Genomic DNA, 20,950 nt, shown 5'->3' on the forward strand with positions numbered 1-20,950 from the left:
CGCGCTATACAAGTTTACCTAACATAACGTAAATTGAACAATTAAACTACACAAAGACAGAGGAAGCTGCATAATAATGAATGATTGTTCACTGCAATAATGATGTTAATTTGTAAAAACAATGTATGAATGACTACACATGCAATCACTTTACAGGTGTTGCAGCCTGTTTTAACAGCTGGTTTTGTGGCAATTTAGAAATCATACAATTTTTTTTTACTGGCGTACTGTACATTTGTCATTCACAAACAAGCCCCTAGTGACATCTGATGGGTAATCTGTCACACCGGACTGGAATTTTTGCTCTATTTCCACATTTCAGATAGGAATATAGTAGTTGTCACGTTTAACCCACACTTCAGCACTCATTTAGCAAACTGCTTGAATTTAGTTTTTTTAAAGTTTTGCTAATGGTGCATTTAGTACTGTAAAATTCATGTGTACAAGAACTCCGAACAGAGCAAAAAGATTGCAGGATGTACATTCAATACTCTTGAGAGGATGAGGATCATTTCAGTTCCATATGAAATAGATAACTGTAGGTGGTCCTATCAAGCTTTTTCTGGTTGTGTTTATTTTGGTTGCACATGAAGCATTGTGTGTAAAGTGCGATATGTGACACCCACGCAAGTCAACTATGACTTAATGTGAAGGTTTATGGGTTGTTCTGGCTTAACTATTTTGCCTTATCATGCTCATGTAACTTACTTAACACCTTGGCTGCTTTGAGTTTCCCCTCCTATGCTGAGCTTTGAGTTTCCCCATTGTTCATGACGAGCTGAGCTCGTCATAAGTACAGCTCAACCGTGCCTCATGACGAGCTGAGCTCGTCATGAGCAGCGAAGGGGTTAAATGTTCTCGTTTGGCAATGAAGTGGATATCCAGCCCTGCCAGTACATGATATGCATTGCTAAGTTCAGCACATCAATAAACCCAAGTAAAGAACATGGTCATTTACAATGCCAATAGCTCTAACTTTCAAAAAGGCGAGACAGATTGCTTTGAAAATGCTTTTTTTCTATGGGCCACGACACGTTTCGCCTTCAAAGTTTGAAAATGCTGCTGCACAAGACTTCATCTCCGACTGGTCAGAGTACCCAGAGCCTAGTTTTGATAACCAAGCAGCATGCTGCCTTGCTCAAGAGCAGTCAGTTTTGCATTCATATTTGGAAACAAAGAAGCCCCAACCCCATCATTTAGGTTTACTATCGAAACAATATTAGTAGAGGAAGTGGGAACAATTTCCTGGCTGCTCTCCAAGTTGCGATTTTGACTGAATCAGGAACAGACAATACTAGCATTTTAGCAATCTTTTACAATCGACCTGTTCGCGGGCCACTTATGCTGGCATCCACAATGGTACAAATACTGACGAAGATCAACTTGGTAAATAAGGGAGGCGATCGAGATAATGGTTTCCGATGGAGGTTACATTATTCTGGGGCAACTAGATGCCCCTATACAATCATTTCAGTAATCTGTTTATCTAGAAGGTTGCCAAAATTTTAGAAGCAAAATTCACACTTTAATAGTAGTTTAGTAGCCAGATACCAAAACTTAAGAATGTACAAATCATATTCTGTTCGGCAATATTGTACTAATAGTCACAGATCAAATTTATAAAAAGGTACAGAAACCATTAGATAGTCTAAGGTTGCGCACAGGTGTAGTCCTGGCATACATTCACTTTGAGTAGCCTTTCAGGTGGTATATTTCCTGATTGCTTGCTGATTTGTGGTTCATTTTTAGGTCTCGCCTAGCGCTGCTGCGCACATGCACAGCTCGTTCGGCGAGATTTATTGCAGATTAGGACTTTGAGAAAAGGACTTGAAGCCCCACCCCTTATTCCCATTGGCTTGCGTACCGTTTATGTCAAATTGTGGGCTGCCATTGGAAATAAGTTTTCTAGGGTGCCTCCTTTTCGCTTTTTGTGCAGGCCCACCCGGACTGGCTCGCCTGCATTACGGCTATCGTGATGAAGTTTCTTATCAGAAGCTTCGTCATGCTGCCTTGCACGCGCCAGTCTGGCTCTGACTGGATGCTGCGAGAACGCTCTTCATATGGTAACGGGCTTGTTTTAGGAGGATTTCCGCATCATTGGGCGTCCTTCCAAGATGTGCATGGCTTACATAGCTGCTTTTTCTTACTTTGTTGTTGCACATTCCAGCACCTACAGAGAATGCACGGACACGCCCAAGCTACCCGGGACAAAAGGAGGCACAATCTGACTGAAGCAGAATACCTCCGGTCAATCAATTCAGCCCACCCTTTCCAGCTCTACCTAGCATCCAGTGCCACCCTTGCCTGCTGAGCTACAGTAGGAATCCACTTATATACACAATGGGATGGGAACGCAGTCAGAAAGCGCGCATGGTCTTTTATAAAGTGATCCATTTATAAAATATCAGATACGGAATCGTGCAGATATCGGTGTGGACTGAAATATATTGACACCTCTGCATATAGCGCCTTGACGCGGCATCAAGCGCTCACTGAGGCAATGCTATGATGGTGGTGACTAGCAAGGCATAATCTTCACACTGCCCGGACTGGACAAAACCTCCCCACTTCCCTGGTACTCTGGACAATCCTAACTCTGTCCTGTCATATTCCATGTCATTGTCCTGTCTATCCATAAACTGCCCTCGTCCGGAATGGCCTGCTGCCTTAAACGCTGCCTGGCGTTCGTGTCCCGGCACTGCCCCCTTCCCCCGGCAGTGATTTCCTTCTGCCTCTGCAGTCTGCCTTTCCCTCCACCCGGCCCAACAGGTCATTCAGTTTCCAGATACTTGGAAATATCTGCGCTGTCCTGGCACACTAACTGTTCCAGCCGCCCCAGCAAAGGTTAGACAATGCCCCAAATATGCAAGGCCCTTTCCCAGTCCACAGGACCGTTCCAACTGTCTCACCGCCAGCCAGCGCCCCTCCCCCTTTAGTGTCCTTATCGCCTGGCTGGGCCCAGTCCAATCAGTTCCTCTGAGTCCCTGCACCCTTGTCACCGCTCTCTGGGGATCCTCAGCCCTTCCCTGCCTCCTGGATACATTCATTCATAAATCTTTATTTCGGTAAATTTTCACCATAAAAGACATAACATTTCATAAAACTGTTAAAAGATAAAAAATTTTAACTTTGCAAGGTCATTGGAGTCCATTTAAAAAGAAAAAATTTCTTGGTGCAAATCACCTTTTTGGTACAGTAAAGTCAGTGACCAGCCTTAAGGCATTTTCTTCTCAGGGACCACATTGCACCTAGATATTTAGCCACTGCGAAAACGATGTGGTCCGACAGATCTGTTTTCAGAACTCTGAAGGCGGCCAAGCACTCTCCAAATCCTGAGTTTCTGCATAGAGGGACAATCCATTTCTTACGAGTCTCGTAACAGGCCGGGCAAAAGAAGATTATGTGGAGCTCTGATTCATTGGCCACTCTACAAGCTGACTGCTTGTTCACTCCACTTACTTGTAAATTCTCGAAGTGGAAGGGACCCGTGCCTCCATTGCAAATACAGTTTTCTGAGTAAGGGAGGATATAGTTTGTCTAGAGCTGGCTCGAAGCTGTAGGTGTCCTTAGTGCGTAGAAATAACTCCGTTAATGTCCCGTGATTTTGTTGTCGGCAGAGTGCCGCTAATTTACTGTCGTGGAATACCTTTGCCAGTGTCTTTTTAGGAAAAAGTGGACAAGTGGATAGAGGGTCAGACCACAACTTCAGGAGGCCTAGGCCCTCCAGCTCAGTTTTAATGGATTTCAGCCATTTGATTTTCCCTGCATTAGGCATAGCAAGCACCTCCTGGAGTCCCTGTCTATAGCTGATCAATTCTGGAACAGACCACAACCTACGCCAGTAAGCCAGGGGTCGAAAAAGCTAGTTCTTCTACCACCCTCCGAAGGAACTTGTTCTCCTCTTTCACCAGGTCTGGAGAGACTGCGTGGCCCCAAAGCTCACACCCATACATGGCAACGGGCCGGATAGATGACTTATTTTTACCCAAGAGCTTCATGGTTCCACCCGAATACTGAATCAGTTTGAGTGCTTTCTCTTGGTGCGTGCACCAGGACATTCTCTCATTTAGCATAACTTTAAGGTATTCAAATGTTCTCACCCTTTCGAGTCTGCTCTGTCCGATGTTGGGGCTATAGCGGAATTTTGGTGGGGTATTAAACACCATGAATTTGGTCTTTAAGGTGTTCATTTCTAATCCATGTTCCCCACAAAAATCCACAAAGCCATCGAGAACACACTGGATACCCATCGCAGATTTTGAAAGCAACAGGGTGTCGTCGGCGAACATAATCGCCGGCACCCTGGAGCTTGCCAGCTTAGGAGCATCGGAGTTGTCAACCCCATTCAGGTTAGAGATGACCCCGTTGACGTAGAGGCAGAACAGGGTCGGTGCAAGCACACAACCCTGCCTTACACCCCTGTCAACAGGGAAACTATTCGACAAAGCTCCCTCCTTGCCACACCTCACCTGTGCGAAATTGGCAGTGTGGAGACGAATAATCATCTCCAGCAAGCCCTTAGGGACCCCCAGTGTGGCCAACACCTCCCAAAGCTTTCTGCGGGGGACCAGGTCGAAGGCCGCCCTCAGGTCCACGAATACAGTGTAGAGGCTGCCACCCTCCAGCTGTACCGTTTTCCAAAAGATGAGGGCAAGCCGAAAGACCTGGTCTATAGTTGAGGCCTTCTTTCTAAAGCCCGCTTGGAGGCGACTCAGTATATCATATTCCGTCATCCATTCCAACAAATCGATCCAAGAGTATCCTGGTAAAGAGCTTTTGTGAAACGTCTATCAGGCTTATTGGCCTGTAGTTGGCTGGGAGCAGAGGGGAGCCCTTCTTAAAAATAGGGACCAACTCTGCCCCCAGCCAAGTTGGGGGGGGATCATCATGCCATTCAGAATCGCATTGAACAACACCCTAAGATACGGGGCCCAAATTTTAACTTCGTGTCTGTATAGATCACCTGGAAGCCTGTCTAGGCCTGGCGCCTTATCAGCAGCAAGGCCCAAGATCGCCACACTGACTTCTTCCAGAGTGAATCCATCCATGGGAGCTACACTTTCAGTAAATTGAACCGTTATGGGTTCGGGTGGGGTCGCCAGTTGGTCCGGGTTATGTGCGCTGTACAGGGTTTTGAAGTGGTCCTCCCAGACTACAGATGCTATATTTGCTTCTACTGCCGCTAGAGGTTCAGCTGAACCATGCTTAACGATTTGCCAAAATTTTCGGCCATCTCGGAATGAGAGGGCAACTGACATTTCGGACCAGTTTTCTTCATCCATTCTATTTTAGCGTTGCGTAGGATGGACTTATAGGCCAACCGCTTTTCCCTGATCTTTCTAGGAGTTTCCCGAATTTTAAGGGACTCTAGTAGGACGAACCTTTGCTCTCCTACAAGAAGCATTGAACCATGAGGCTCTTCTCCCCTTGGGCTTCTTCGGCCTGGCCACCGGGTTCAGTACTTCTGCTAGGTTAGAGCATAGCTCAGAATGAATGTCCCCAAGCACAGTGAACTCAGTAGCGGTGGCTAGCTGGGTGGCGAGTGCCTCAGCTTTATCTAGAGCAGGGGGCTCAGTGGCAAAAGCTAGCTGAGGGATGAGAACCTCAACTTTTTCTAGGGCAGGGACCACTGACGCATACAGCCTTTGGATGTTATTGGGGTTCTCCAGGAGTTTTAACCATTTAATTCTGCGTCTGTTACTAGTTACGACTAAGCCAGCGGGGAATGCTAAGTTTTCTTCTACTATACCCGTGGGCAATCCCTGGACCGCAAATCTCAGTGAAAGTACATTGTGGTCACTGTCAGTCCTAGCGACTATCCCAAAGTCCCTCACTTTAGCCCAGTCCTTCACTGAAACCAGGATGTAGTCTATTCCTGACTCATACCCTGGTCTATTGAAGGTGTATTTTGGTGGAATATCTCTCTTAATTCGGCCATTGCAAGCCCTCAGCGAATGACAGAGCGTAAAAGATGTTATTTGGGTGACAAGAGGTGACCAAGACTTTACAGGGGGGCCCACCAAAGTGGGGATCTCCCAGAGATCATCCTCTTCGCTTGTTACTCCTGCCAGATGATCCGGGAGGGGCTCATACGGAGCGTTAAAGTCTCCCCCAACTATGAGTGAAGAGCAAAGAGTGGCGGAATCCAGGAACGACGCTATATCCTCAATTGTCCCAGAGATGCCTGCTATCCCTGCCGCTCTTGAATATACATTAATCAATGCTACACTTGCACCACATGCCCACTCCAAAACAACGCACTGAAAGTCCGCTGAGTTGGTTTCGAGGATTCTCGCCCTGCATCCAAGATGGGAACCCACCCAGATCAAAAGGCCCCCAGATGGTTGTCCCTTCCCACCCCATTTTGCCAGAATCTCGAAGGAAGCGTATCCTGTACGGGACTGTTTTTCCCTGGCCCATGTTTCTTGAAACAAGCATATGTTGTGTCCTTCAATTAATTCCGCCCACTCAGAAGAATCTAATTTATTGGCCAACCCGGCGACGTTCCAGGAGAGTATGGAAACTACGCCAGGAGCCACCATCTTATCAGTGTCATTAGATACCAAAGCACACCTGCTTGTCCTAGACTGGCCTTGCTGGTGGAAGGACAGTCCTTCCGTTACCACCGAGCATATTTTAAGCGGCACCTCAGAAAGGGGCTTGTCCTTATTATTTTGATCAATTTTAACTTTGTCTATGTGAGTGATTTTATCGGTAATTGGCTCAGTTAGTGTAGTGCCCGCAGAGTATTCAGCAGCATCCCCATCATTGTACCTAGTCTCACCTGTAGTTTGGTTACAATCTCCAGGTAGGTGCTGTAATGGTGGGGAAGCAGATCGGCCCAGGGAATAGGCTGAACAGCAGGCTAGGTCTGCCAATGACGGTGTGTCAGTAAACCTGTGTGAAAGTCAATCCACTTCCTCAAGGCACCCAAATCTGTTGTGTGCGGGTGCCCCAGTCCACCCACCGTGTAGGTCTTGCCAATGATTGGGTAACCCGCCCTGTACCCCTTTTCTCTCTCCGGGATCCAATTCCAATTCCCTCCCATGTTAAAGTGTGGGCGTGGCGGGTAAAAATAAGTTAGAGGTCTAGATGCTATGGGCGAGTTTGCACCGTTACTACTCCAGGAATGAATGAAATGTGCAGTGTTGGGATCTTCAAATGAAACAATTACACAATCACCTGTAATAGACTTGTGCGAGGTGCCTATCCAAGGGACCCGACGCACCATGAGAATTTTGCTTCTCAGATGATTGGGTATTGGCCTGTTGACATTGAGCCAATGGATTACTTTGTGTTTTAGTGATCCAAAGTCTTCCTGCTGATGATATGGCAGTTCCAGCACCCCTGTTAACACAACTACATAAGGTCTTACAAAGGGGGAAGGTCAACATAGCGCCTGTAGCGATTTTTGGTGGATTTTGCTCTCTATGTAGTGGAGTGGTAGGTGTTATGATATGTGACCCTCCGGATAGCCGTAACTGTCGGAGCTGGTACAGATTGAACCGGCGGTTGGTTTGTCCTGTTAGCAGAAGTACTTGTAATGCCCTTGTGCCGAGGTTTTGGGATGGGTTTAGCCTCAGAGACTTCAGATGGGATAACGGCAGGTAGTGGTGTGACAACAGGTAGTGGTGGGGTGTTAGTAGTGGCTGGTGGACAAGTTGGTTTGTTCTAAAGAAGAGTGGAACTCGCACAGCTTGTTGTTCAAAAGGTTGTAAGTTATAAAGTTCTGTAGTGTGCTCGAAAAGGAAATCGCTGTCTGGCCAAACAGTGAAAAATCCGCAGGAACTAATACATTGCTCCCCCTCTTGGGAGAGAGCACCTCTGAGAACAACTGGAGGGGACCGGCAGGTCTTATTCTATAAATCTGAGGGTTAAATAAAAGTTCATTCCAAATGTACGAAAATGTTCTTCCAACAATCACAGTTTATTAAACTCATTGTAAATTCATGATTTAAGTATAATCACTGGATAGATGGTGTTCACAAAATGTTTTAAATCACCAATGCGTTGTAACACATAATCACACATCCTGATGCATTTCAGGCCACGCCCTTCCTCAGGGGATTACTCGTGACACGTCTTTGTTTGCCTTTCATTCTCGTTTACTCAGGGGAATTGTGTCAGTTACTCTACCCTTCCCCCCTAGAGCCTAAAGACCCTGCAGGGGTAAGACTTCTCAGGAGCACTAACTCCTGACAAAAGCAGCTAACTTTCTTCCTAGCCCTATACTGTGGGGCCTAGTGTGAATCCCAGGTCCTTGGGCATATCTCCCTCCATTTGGCCATAAAATTGGACAGGGTCTACCAGCATCATTAACCCGGATAGACATCTGAAGGCTCCTACAGCCTCTTCTCTAGAGGCTCCCACTAATGCAGATTAATTACTCTTACCAGGTGGGTGGCAACTGAGATACTCCTCTACTTGCCTCCTTTACTTGCCTGTACTTCCCTGTAACTGCAGGCGTTACCTCCATCTACATACCTCCAAGAGTATGGAAGGAGCATTTTATGAGTAGGAGGAGAGCATTGAATACTTCCTGGTCCCAAATGACTTCTGCGACACTGACTCCTCCTCCTTCATTCAAGTGGCATCAGACGTGATAGTCCCTCTGGAGAAGAGAATAATGGAGATGGCGCAATGGTGCCTACAACCCCTCGCTCCGAGGGAAGAGGTTCAAGGGCCTTCGGCCCAAGAACCTCCAGAGCAGGCTTCTGCCTCCCATGGTGGGAATCTGCGTACGTTTCAGAATGTTGCAGGGGTTAAACTGGCCAGTTTTGATAAACTAAATGTGGCATTTCTAGGTGCTAATTCTGCCACCCCACCCCCTCTTCTCAATGTTCCCATTTTCCCCCCTTCCTACCCTTAATAAGACTGCGGCTAGTTTCGCTCTGCCTCCCTCCTCTGATTATTTCCATACTGGTTCTGAAGGGGACTGAGCAGGTTAGATCACGGAGGCCTACTTGTAAACGTCTTTGGACTGTAAAGTGGCCATCACACAAGACATTGATGTGCGTACGGCAACCTTTCTGGCCAAGTACATGAAGTACCCTACAAAGGGAATGGACCGCTCCCGACAGTCATGCCAGGATAAACTCCTAGATGCCACTGGCCCCCTAGTGAGGATCTTTAACAGGGAACAGGACGCAAAGTCCTCCGAGGTCCTTATTCCCCAGATGTACTTTTCAGTTGGGCCCAACAGGCCATCATATTTTCATGTAATGCGAACTGTGAAATCTCCAAAACGTGCAGGTCTTTATTGATCAAGATTGATACCAAGCTCGGGGAGTTAGCTACAGGTGGAACAAGGGGGGCTCTTTGGCACCATTCATCAAGGAGCTCGTCCAGGTCGTCCCCACCTTTAATTAGCTGGGCAAGGCCAAGTCAACAGTCAAACGTATCTTTAAGGCACGTGTTTTCCATGGGGTCAGTCGTAATAGGGGGCGCTTGGCTGGCCGCTGCCTAAACTCCACCTTGCAACGACTGAAGGAGTCTCACCTCTATCAGAGCTTCACAATCCCAATTCGTTCCCCTTTCAGAGGAGGCCAAAGAGGAGCTCCGGTGGTGAATTTCCCAAGCGGAGGTGTGGAATGGGTGCCCCATATTTGGTTCCCACTCAGACCTGGACATTGGGTAAGACGCCAGCGGTTCTGGATGGGGCCTCGCGGTTGTCAATTTACTACAGGCAGAGTGTGGTCCACCGACAAACTCTCTTCACATCAACTGCCTGAAATTAATGGCAGGTTCCTTTGTGGTCAAATGTTGGACCAGACACCTGGTCCAGTCGGGTTTCTTGCTAAAGATGGACAGCGTGCCAGCAGTCCATTAATTCAACCGTCTAGGTGGCATCCGGTCGAGAGCCCTCTCCAACCAGGCCAGTGACTTTAGGGAGCATTGCCTTGAATACCATGTCTCAGTGATGGTGGAACATCTCCCAGTCTCAGCCAACCAAGTTTTCTGATGGTCTGGATGACTGGGCTGTTAAAAAAGCTTAGCTTCGAGCTTTTTCACTTTGTTTGCTGGATTTGCACTATCGCCATATCAGGGATTTCATCATGTGGCAACTTCTTCCAATGAGGTTCCAGACCCTGTGGTCAAGTTGGGGCCTGTCCATGGTAGACTTAGTTGCTTCCTGCCTCCACCACCAGCTTCCCCGGTACTTCAGCTGGAGGCCAGACATGGGGGCAAAAGCGGCAGATTTATTCCTCCAGGATTGGTCTCGGGAGCAGTTAGGCGTTTCCACTGTTCGCTGCAATCATGCACTTGATAGCCCAAGTGCCCAGGCAGAAGGCGAATTTGGTGTTGATCACCCCTCTGTGGCAGTTGCAAGTGTGGTTTCCAGTTCTGATGGAACTTTCTTGGGCATCCCCCATCTGTCTAACCCAACCTTCTCACAAATCCATCAGGGAATCCTCACCCTCTCATCACGAACAGCAACCTTCAGCTCATGGAGTGTAGGAAGTCCCTGGCTTATCAAGAGGCGCAGCAGAACTCCTCGCGGGCTTGGGCAGATGGCACAGTTAAGAGGTACAGTTTCGCCTCGTCCCGATGGGTGGGTTGGAGTCTGGATCCCGCGGAGAGAGGCATTCACACCTAGATTTTCTGGCCTCCTTGGTGGCAAGAGGTACGGCCTACAAATGTGTGAATACGTTTAGAGCCACGATTTCAGAGGGCAATGCAACTATAGCATGCACGCCAGTAGGGAAGAAATTTTCCCTGCATGATTCTGGCCCTTCTTACATCAAGAAGTGCATGGCCTTCTACATTCCCCACTGTTCTTTACGCTCTGCTTCCCACCGTTTGAGGATTACTCCCAGATTCTGCCGTTTCAGGATAGGGGGCCAGTCACTTTCTGTTAAGGTAGCCATTCTTTGGAACAGCCTTCTTGACGTGATGTGCCATACTCAGGATTTCCGTACTTTCAGGAAACTGCTCAAAACTCATCTTTTTAATGAGCCCATTTAATTACTCTCTGCTCTCAGACCTAAGATCAATCTGCGCCAGGACACTCATATATGACTTGTACCGCGCACAAATACTCATAACATGCAAAGTTTTCAGTGCCATGTCGGGGTTATTGTATAATACATAAAAGCCAAAACCATATAGGATGACTTCAGTCTTTAAATAACAACCTCTAAATTGTTTTGAAAAGCACTTAAAACCCTAGTAGGCTCACAGCTTTCCACACAAATACATGACTAGGTGCTAAACACATGGCAATACAATTACTTTTGTTCTGTGCATCCTTAGTTTCCCAAGCATGGTCTTGGGCTTTTTGCTCTTCCTCATTCACTTCCGATGTAGCAGACCAATATTTTATTGTGAAGTACACAAGAAAGTACAGGATAGGCTCAGAGGCCGTAAGATGGCATCAAATACAACCGAGTGTACAGGCACTGTGCGTGCCTGTTCCAATATTCTTAATAGGCATGATATTAAAGGTCATGCAGGTTTATGTGCAAGCACTCTACTTAAAGAAATCAACTTGAACCTATCTAGACGCAATGATGTTAGCTATGTATTCTCAGCAGCAGGTGATCAAGTGTCAACACAAAACATCAGATAATAGCCCATTTGGAATAGCAAGTAACATCACTTGATGTTGGAAGATACATTTAGCTTGTTAAAGGCCAGGATTAACTGTGTTCACTTCACACAAAGGGCATAGAGTTCTGCCATGAAAAATGCTGCATTTTAGATTTAAAACAATTCAGTTCTCCTATTCCAATACAAGAATGTACATTTAAAATTAAAATACTTCATTTTTGACACAGACACAACTTCCCAGCAAACAAATAGAATCTAGTAAAACTAAGGTGTATCCCTTTGAGTGCCATATGCATGTCCAAAGAGCCAAAAAATCAAGTATAGTATAAATGCAGCGGTTCACTTACACGGGTATCCTTTACACAGCACCTCTATCGGCGTAGACATTTTCTTTTCGCTTATGCGTTCATATTTCTGCCTCTTTGTCGCAGCTTTTAACCCCTGCCATGGGAGGGAGCCCAGATTAAAGTACATTAGCACATAGCCCAACGACTCCAAATCATCTCGACGTGATTGTTCTGGAAAAATAAAATTGACAAATAAGAACTTATACAGACTTTACACTTGTGATACAATCTTCACGTGCACTGTTACAGAGAAGATTGTACAATTAAACAAGTATTAAAGCTGGTTCTATCCAGAACACCCTCACATTTTGTCAGCCATTATATGGAGGATTTATTTTGGAGACTGGATTGGCACCTGGCAGCGGTGGAGTGACAAAGGAGAACTAGAAGTGTGTAAATACAGGTAGAAGAAATAAACAAAACAAGAGCCTAAATACTAGGAACAACAAAACACATTTAATACGCTGAGTAATAGGCCAGAAGTACTCATTTTTTTGTCATGAAAACAAATTACAAGTGGGCACGAAAAAGACAATGCCCTCGACCATATGAGCTACAATTTCTGAGATGCGCTTGGCACAATCCATAGTACATCTGCATCAGACGCTACCAACAACTCATTACAAGGAGTACAATCTTTCCTATATTTTCGGCTCACCAATGCCTAAGTGAGTGTTGATGGACGCATAGCGGGCAGTTCCAGTCAGGTTTTTATTTTCACGATAAGGAATATGCTGGTGTGTTCGAGCATCTCGGTACTTCTTTGCCAAGCCAAAGTCTATGATGTAAACCAGGTTCCCTTTTTTCCCCAGGCCCATCAGGAAGTTATCAGGCTTCACATCCCGGTGGATAAAATTCTTGGAGTGAATGTATTCAATTCGGCTAATCTAAAAGCAAATGACAGATTGAATTAAATTATTATTAGGGAAATCAGTTTAACAACATTGCTCTAACTTTGAAATGGTCGAAGAGAACAGTTTTTGTGTTATGGGCGACTCAAGTTTATACACACTTTAATGTCCACATGCACTTAGCCATTCATTTACTTTACAGAATCCGATATGACTATTTTTCCCCGAAGAGAAAAACTGGAACATAGGGACTTTAAACAATAAACCGCATAGCTGCAATTTAAAATATTTAAAACATTTTAAAAAGACTGCAATTCATACCCTTATTTTTGCTCTCTGGCAACAATTGTGATCAACTTATCCACACACTCAGAAGTATATATTAGATTTGCCACTCTAAACATGTCGTCTAGCCAGGAATGTTTAATGAAGAGGGAGAAAAACACAGGACAGTTAATGGATAACTGACAGTTTGAACTAAAGCCGGCAGAGAAACTGAAAGCCAAGTTCATGGACGCACCAAAAAAAACCGCTTTCTCAAAGTAATACCACTTTAAAAGCAGAAGACTAACAAAGAAACACTTAATTCCATCAAAACTCATCTCTTGTGGTGTGCACTTGCCTAGATCAATAATAAGGGAGCTTCTAGATAGCGATGCACCACAGCGGGCAATGAAAGTGGAATACTTTCATACAGGAGACATTTTAGGTGTCCTTTTGCCAGAAAGATTATGGACACAAATGTAAGTCTAAGGGCGGGACAGACCTCAAGCTATCTAGCTAGAAAAAGCATGGTACAATTCAGCTTCCTGAAAATGAAATAAGCACTCATCTGTGTAAAAAAAAAAAAAGTAAATTCCTAAGACGGACATTCGCAATACAAAAAAAAGAGAAAAGAAAGTGTAATTAAAGTACTAAAGGAAACACATTTTAATAGGTGCCAACATGTGAGTTGTGTATTAAAAATGTTGACGCAAATTAACCTGAACACACCCAGGAATACACTCTAAAAAATACAATGGACAACGAGAAGGGGAAAAAAATTAAGCGTGTTAGTACAGCCTTACTGAAGCAAGGGGAAACACTATCATTTTAAATTCAAGACTTAAAAGGATTTTATAGTATTTCCAGGAGCAAAGCTATTATTAAACCTTCTCTGTATCGGTCGGCAATGCGAGATAATACCTTTTTTAAACTCGCAAAATATTCCAGAAACATAGGGCAGTCCGATACAGCTCTTGGAAAAGAAGCAGGAGAGACACGATTTTAATCATCTTCTAGGTAGACTAACACATCAAAACTGCATCTCATAAAAGGCCTCCAATGGTTCTCGAGACAAGGCCATACAGGGTTCATATCTATTTGTGAGTTCTTGATGTAGTTTTTCATAACTGGCGATCTCTATTATCCAATGGAGTCCCAGGTGTTAACTTGATTGTTACCCATCACGTGTCTATTGATCTTATGTCTATTTAAACTTTAAATTCAGAATCAAGAAAGTATGAACATGCAACTAAAATCATATCACAGAACTCGTACCATTTGGTCAGCGAGGAGAAGCACAGTTTTGAGGCTGAATTTCCTTGAGCAAAAGTTGAAGAGATCTTCCAGACTCGGGCCCAAAAGCTCCATGACCATCACATTATAGTCTCCTTCAGCACCACACCACTTAATGGTCGGGATGCCCACTAAAACAAAGATACAGTTCACAAAACATGAGAGATCATTTTAATTGCAAAGAGTAGGTTAGTTCATAAAGAAACACCAATAAGGAGAAAGTGTGTGTGATATATATATATATATATATATGTGTCACACACACAGACTATCTCCCTCTCAAAGTCCCGATTAATATTTTTTTGGTAACTTGATTTCAGTTAAATTAAACAATTCGAATTGCACTGCATTCAATCCAAACACTTTACACATTACCTCCTCCTTGCATCATTTTGTAGATTTTGCTCTCTATGTGGAGCTGTGGGTGTTTGGTTTTCACACATTCAAGTTTAATGGCCACCTCCTCTCCTGCTGCAATGTCAGTCCCTGAAAAGAAAAATTGATTCCTTTAAAAAGGTACACAATTTTACACTTGCAGCCATCAACATTTTGAAAGTCAGTTGGATCTTAAAATCTGTCTGCTGCTCGGGGAGTGATCCCAGAAACTAGTTTTAAACTAAGAATAATAATTTATATTGAGGCAGATATGTATGCACATAACCGCTACAGAGCACTTCAATCTCTGAAGCCATCATGCGTTTAATGACGGGGGTTGTCAAGCTTACCGCACTATTGGTGGATAATTAAATCAGTGAAATTGCGATATTTAGGAAACTTGGACGCATAGTTCAAGCACCAGCTGTCTGAACAGAGAATGGCGCCCAGTTGGTTCTTTTAATTCATACTTCTGAAACACTACCAACAGCTACAAAGCAGATCAGAGGTCTCAAACTGGCAGTTATTGTTGAATATTCCTGATGATTTAAGATGAAAGCTGATCTTTCCAAGCATATGAACAATATTCTATAACAGGCTAGTGGAGAATCCTCAGAGACCTAACACTGATAAATTCAGTAGCTCATTATTTTGACTGAAGAGCAGTCTCTGAATTGTGCTGGGCGTATTTGGTGAGGTTTATATTAAACCATTTGCCGTGCTCTGTCTTAACAGAAGCATAACACATGCTTAAACTTGGAGGGAAAGAACGTTTTTTTTCTGATTGGTCTCTAATTGATGGAACCAGTTTGTCCAACTTTTGTTACTTTGTGGGTGGGGAGCATAAAAGGGGGGGGTGGGGGTTTGGGGAGACCAAGCGTTGTCTACACGCCATACCGCTAGATAAGCCTCAGAAAGATCGAAACATGGGAGGGAACAGTCGTTGAAAGGCCCAAAGAGATCCCATGGCCTGACTTTCCATGAAGAGCCCTAGGGTAGAATCCGCTTTATCGCCATAAAGATGAGATCCATCATAAGGCACTACCATGAGGGATTCCTACACATTTCCAGGAAAACCTATGGATCTCATCCAAGCAGAGCGACATACAATCACACTAGTGCAGAATTCTCAGCCGAAACAATTGGCTTTATCCAGGCAAGCCTAAATTATATATTTGCCTAGATCATGACCATCCTGAATTATTTAACCCCTTGCATGCTTCGGACGGCTCCTGGCTGCCATACGTCACGGGGTGTGTGCAGAGGACGGTCGGGTGCCTTCCGAATCACGCCCACTATTAAAATTGCGCACACAGCGTGAAAATGGGCACAGCATGTAAGGTGTTAAGCCAAGGAGGGCCAGAAATCTTGCGGGACCACCAACAAGATCTCGCTGGTAATGCCCAATCCTATCATCCCCTAGTTGGCAACTGACCGGCCTCAATGCTTGGTCGGCTGAAGACAACAAATGTTTCTCAAATGGCTCATATCCTTTTTGACTCCCTAAAGGCAGAGTCATGAGGACTGAATTGGAATTCAATTCAATTACTACTTTATTTCGGTCAGAATAAACATAAAATTACATGGCATCAACCATAAAGATCACACTTCATCATAAAATGAAAAGACCATATAAACATATTTAAATTATTGCCTGTTCACTGTTGGTCAATAGGAAGGTTTAGGACAAGGATGTCAGTCAAATCTTCACTGAGCAGTACAAAGGGCTCAAAAGACTGCCTATGGTGTAGAGCAGTGATACTCAAAGTACGGCCTGGGGGCCGCTTGCGGCCCTCTTGACCTTTAAATGCGGCCCCCTTGGTGAACAGCAGCACCAGCTGCTGTTTGTTAGTGAGTAGTAATATTTAGAAAAGATGTTAAATAAATGGGAAAGCATTTATTAACCTGCAAATAAATGCTTGCTTGTTTATTTAACATGTTTTTGAACCGCCTTACACAATGCATGACCCACCCAAACCCCCACCCGCTACCCTGCTGGCATCCGTGCGGTCCTCTGGCACACCTTAAACAGTTCTTTGTGGCCCCTGGACAAATGTTTGTGAGTACCCATGGTGTAGAGCTTCAGTAAGCATACTTGCCTTAACCTCAACAGTAGGAAGTTGTGAACACAGAACCTCAGCAGCACTTCTGATGACTACAGCAAAGGAAGTACTCTTACATCGGTGGCCTGAGGTGGGGGGGGGGGGGGGCGGGGAATCAACGTCAGGGGAAGTATCAAAACCATGGGCCTCTGGTAAATCCATACAGAAACGGTCATAATGTGGAAGTAAATCAATTTCATCAACTCCGTGATTTCCAGCTGTTGGCAAATTCTAGTCAGTTGGAATTAAAAAGCTGGTGCAACTGAAGTATTGACATCAAGTGGCACCTTCACAGCCTAACAATTTCTCTTTACATAGAGAGCGGCAGGATGGGGTCGAGTCTCAGTTCGCTCTACTTGTGCTTCCGCTACAACTTACCAGATGACGGTGAAGAACATTTTGGCTTAGAGAGTGGGAATGGGTCGGCACCCTCAAATTGAAGCATAACTTGCATCACTTCTTTCAGTGCTTGACAACATACAGCTTGCTTCACTATACCAAATAGACTTCAATTGCATGCAGGCACACGCCTCTCGACTTGGAGTCGTGCCCGGAGGCCAAACACCAGACCCCATGCCGGTCCCTTCACTGCAATCGGTTTACAAAAGCTACGGCACGGTTTGAAGCCTATAGTTTTAAGTGGGGACACGGTTCCCTTTCACACTAGAATTCAGTCTGAAAAACGTATCTACCTGCTCCAAAAGGGAGTGGGAGCTATGGATCTGCGCTCGAAAGAGCAGAAAGTAAAGTACTGCAGGTGTAGCACTTATATGTGGCTCTGCTAAGTTGCTTCCAGGGCCCAAAAACAAAAAATAAAAAATAAAAATAAAAAAATTATGGAGTCACATGGCACTACCTGATGGGTGCAGGAGCACAGCTATGAAAATGTACAAAAGTGTCGCCTGGAGGATATTTGATAGGCGAGGAATCTACAGTTCGAAGTATCCCTTTAGGTCTCGCACCTGCGACGCATCGCGAAGCGATGTCGCAGCGAGACCTGTTGTCGGCGAGTGAGCTTCCAAGGAGACAGGAGATGGGCACGTGCAGCATGCTGGATTCGGATCAGGTCGCGGGCGTGAACACGCGATCCATTGCCAAAGCCGGAATCCAATCAGGACGCGCGCTTGAACACACGCTCCGACTGAACTGTTGCCGGTAGCTTTCAGTTTCGTTATTAACAGCAGCAGAACAAACCCACAGAAAAAGCATGTTTGTGCTGGGGCAATAAGAAAAATAGGCAAATGCACTATATTTCAAAACGCGAGGAATACATGACTTTTTTATTTAGTGCGGACATTACCCGAAGGTGTCAGAGCGCTGTACAACAGAACCAGTTACGTTACATTTGCTCGATGTTTTTTGGAGATGGCTTTAGCAACAACTAAGACTAAAGAGCCCCATAATTCTGAGACATTCTGCACACATTGGTGCCTCAGTCCAGTCTACTTAATTTTAAAATACGCTTCTTTGCCACTCTCTCTAGCCAGTCTCCAAATTTCGCTTCTCAGGTACTCGAGCATCCCCCCACCTTCTCTTTTCTTCAATAATGACCCCTCTCCTTTGGCCCTTATTTCCTTCTGGATACTCTAGGTCCGTCCTCGTTTCTCGAACTCTGCCCATTGTTTCTTCCTTTGTCTCTCCAACTGGTCCTAACATCCCAATCCTTGAACTGCTTCATTTATATACTGCACACACATGGCCAGTCCACTCTCTTCCCACCTACACCATATCCCTCTGAGCTCTAAACCTTGCTCTTGGCGCAGGTCACGCTCTGCAGGGTTCCGTAGAAGATGGGCAGCAGCGCCATGATCATCAGGCTCCGATATCCCAGCGCCGTACCCTCAGAGGGAGGCTGGCAACCGGGCAGATGCGTAGGAAGCCGAGGGGTCTGAGTCGTTGATCACGATCAGGGATGGGGTGGCTCTACCTCTGCCATGGCATGGGGTTCAGAGAGAGCTCTGAAGGACGGTGCAGCGCCGGGGCTGCGTGGAGCTCTGTAGGAGGGCTCCGGACAGAAAAGAGACTGCTCGCTCAAGCTCCGCTGCTTTTTGGTACCGGTAAGGCCAAGTTACCTAAACAACTAGGAAGTGATGCCCCTCCCGGATAAAGCACTGTGCACGCTCCACTCTGTCCTTAGCAATGGGCGGTGACGAAGGGCGGGCCCGGTAACTAAGGAAGTGAAGTGCATGTAGACACAAACAGCAGGCATGCTGCAAACCAGCATCACTGCGCTTTTGAAAGGAATCCGGTAAACGTGTCTAACATTAAAGACAGACTGTACAGTAAAACCTTAATTTCATAAACCACAAGAAGTTTCGAAATTGAGACTGGAATTAGCAGGTTGAACTGCCTTCTCGCTCGAACCACGGTGAATGACACCTGTTCTCGGGAGCGGGAGGGAGTGAGGTAAGCAACATCTGGGCATTTTCCTCGTCACTTAAGTTAAATTGAAACGTTTATTCTCCCCAATTGCATTTTTCTATTCACTATATTTCCATTCTAATGGTAAATTATGCATGCAGTTTCAAGTCTAGTGTGGTTGACCATGCTCTAAAGAGACACAACCAGGGCTTTAAGTGGGATGAACAAACTGGGGGGGGGTCTCCCAAAGGGTCGTGACCAATGTAATTAAGGGAGTGGCTTAAAAACACCTAAACTAAAAATCTGTGTTTAGCATAGTGTGCCACCTGTATTTTGCAGTTTCTGTCATTGCATCCACATATATGATACAAGTAACATCATACCTACAACAAGTCAGGACTAGTGGCTTTGTCAATGGTTGTTAGTTGCTTATACTAAATAAGCAACAACTAAGGCTTGTATATAATATTGATATAGCTTCCACTTAAAAGCCTGGTCACACCATGACAATAACTTCCCTACTAGTGAGTAGTGAGCAGTTTGAGTGCGCGCACAGGATGTGCCTGCTGTCACTGCAGTCAGGAAAAAAACAGCCCACTTCTGCCAGGGAACAAAACAGAGCCCGATAGAGACCTGTTTCAAGCCCTGTTTAAAAAACTGCCGGTGCACAGCACCGGTGAGACCTTGCCCACTAAAGCACTGGACACAACACCTTCCCACTGTGTGTACCACAATACATTGTTCAACAAACAAACTCTTCTGCACTCTCAAACAGCTCATCCTTATCTGCCACCCATCCTTTGCATACACTCCCTTTTTCCGCCTAGCCATTCCTTCCTCCTCTCTCGATGACTCCTTCCACTATCTCCAGACTTCTATGGTTTTGCATAACTGTATTTCAATCTGTCTACTCGTCAAATTAACAAGGCACACCTATATATATACACACCTCACCCTTTCCCCACTAACGGCTCGTCCTAAACTTTGCTACCTAAACCTTATCAATCTACTTCTAGTTTGTGTTTGAAATAAATGAATAGCATTATATACAGCTGCAAAGGAGCCTCGTTATAGTTGAGGTGGTTTAAGTTTTACTATTTTATGTTCATTCGCTGACAATGCATTATGTATTTAACGATTGCTATCTGATTATATTTCTTGATTGTTCTTTTATTACCGTTTCGTTTTTTTTTAACGTTTAATATTAAGTATGCTATAAAGGATAATGACCTCTTATTTTTAGTGTGCCATGTGATGGGTTACATACCGTGAGAGAATATTGTGGATTTCCTTTTTCACTTTCGAAGTCAGAAAGAAAACAAGCATTTGCAATGCAATAGGTCTCGCAGTTACTTGAGTTTAAGTTATTGGTATTGTAAATGACAATACGCTTTATGTGTTTAAAACAAAAATAAAAAAAGGCATTGATATTTGCAATAGGAAAAATAGGGGTTCCAGTCAATTGCCTAGAAAAAGCAAATGACTTTGCAGATCGTGACCAGCTCACAACCGAACACGTGAACTAGTGAGTTCAGAGGACAGACATAGAAAGAGGTTACTTTGAACAAATCTGTTTTCCGCACATATTGCCCTCCTTCCTACACACTACTGAGCCTTCAGACAGATTTGGCAAGTGGCAATTTTTAGACTTCACAGTTCGGCATCATTTGCATTTCCTTCTGCTTCCTGATATGCGTAACTGCTCAGAAGTTGCACTCCAGCTGTAAGCCTCCCAGAGTTCTGCAGCCTGCCTGACCTTAGTAGATCAAATGCACCACCCAGCCCACCATGTTCCATTTTCAAGCTT

At 44.9% G+C, this 20,950-nt stretch overlaps 1 protein-coding gene across 4 annotated transcripts in view; it reads right to left on the reverse strand.

The window, feature by feature from the left end:
• Window positions 1–20,950, reverse strand: part of CSNK1D (casein kinase 1 delta) — a 268,548-nt gene that overhangs the window by 163,342 nt on the left and 84,256 nt on the right. For all 4 annotated transcript variants that reach the window (XM_086931201.1, XM_086931203.1, XM_086931202.1 and 1 more), the window contains exons 2-5: window positions 14,681–14,791; window positions 14,288–14,436; window positions 12,556–12,784; window positions 11,898–12,068 (exon numbers count right to left, since the gene is read on the reverse strand). In XM_086931201.1, coding sequence (XP_086787327.1) covers window positions 11,898–12,068; window positions 12,556–12,784; window positions 14,288–14,436; window positions 14,681–14,791 — 660 coding nt within the window. The remainder of the gene's footprint in view (window positions 1–11,897; window positions 12,069–12,555; window positions 12,785–14,287; window positions 14,437–14,680; window positions 14,792–20,950) is intronic.

This window comes from Lissotriton vulgaris, chromosome 7, assembly GCF_964263255.1.
Source record: "Lissotriton vulgaris chromosome 7, aLisVul1.2, whole genome shotgun sequence".
Taxonomy (NCBI): Eukaryota; Metazoa; Chordata; class Amphibia; order Caudata; family Salamandridae; genus Lissotriton; species Lissotriton vulgaris.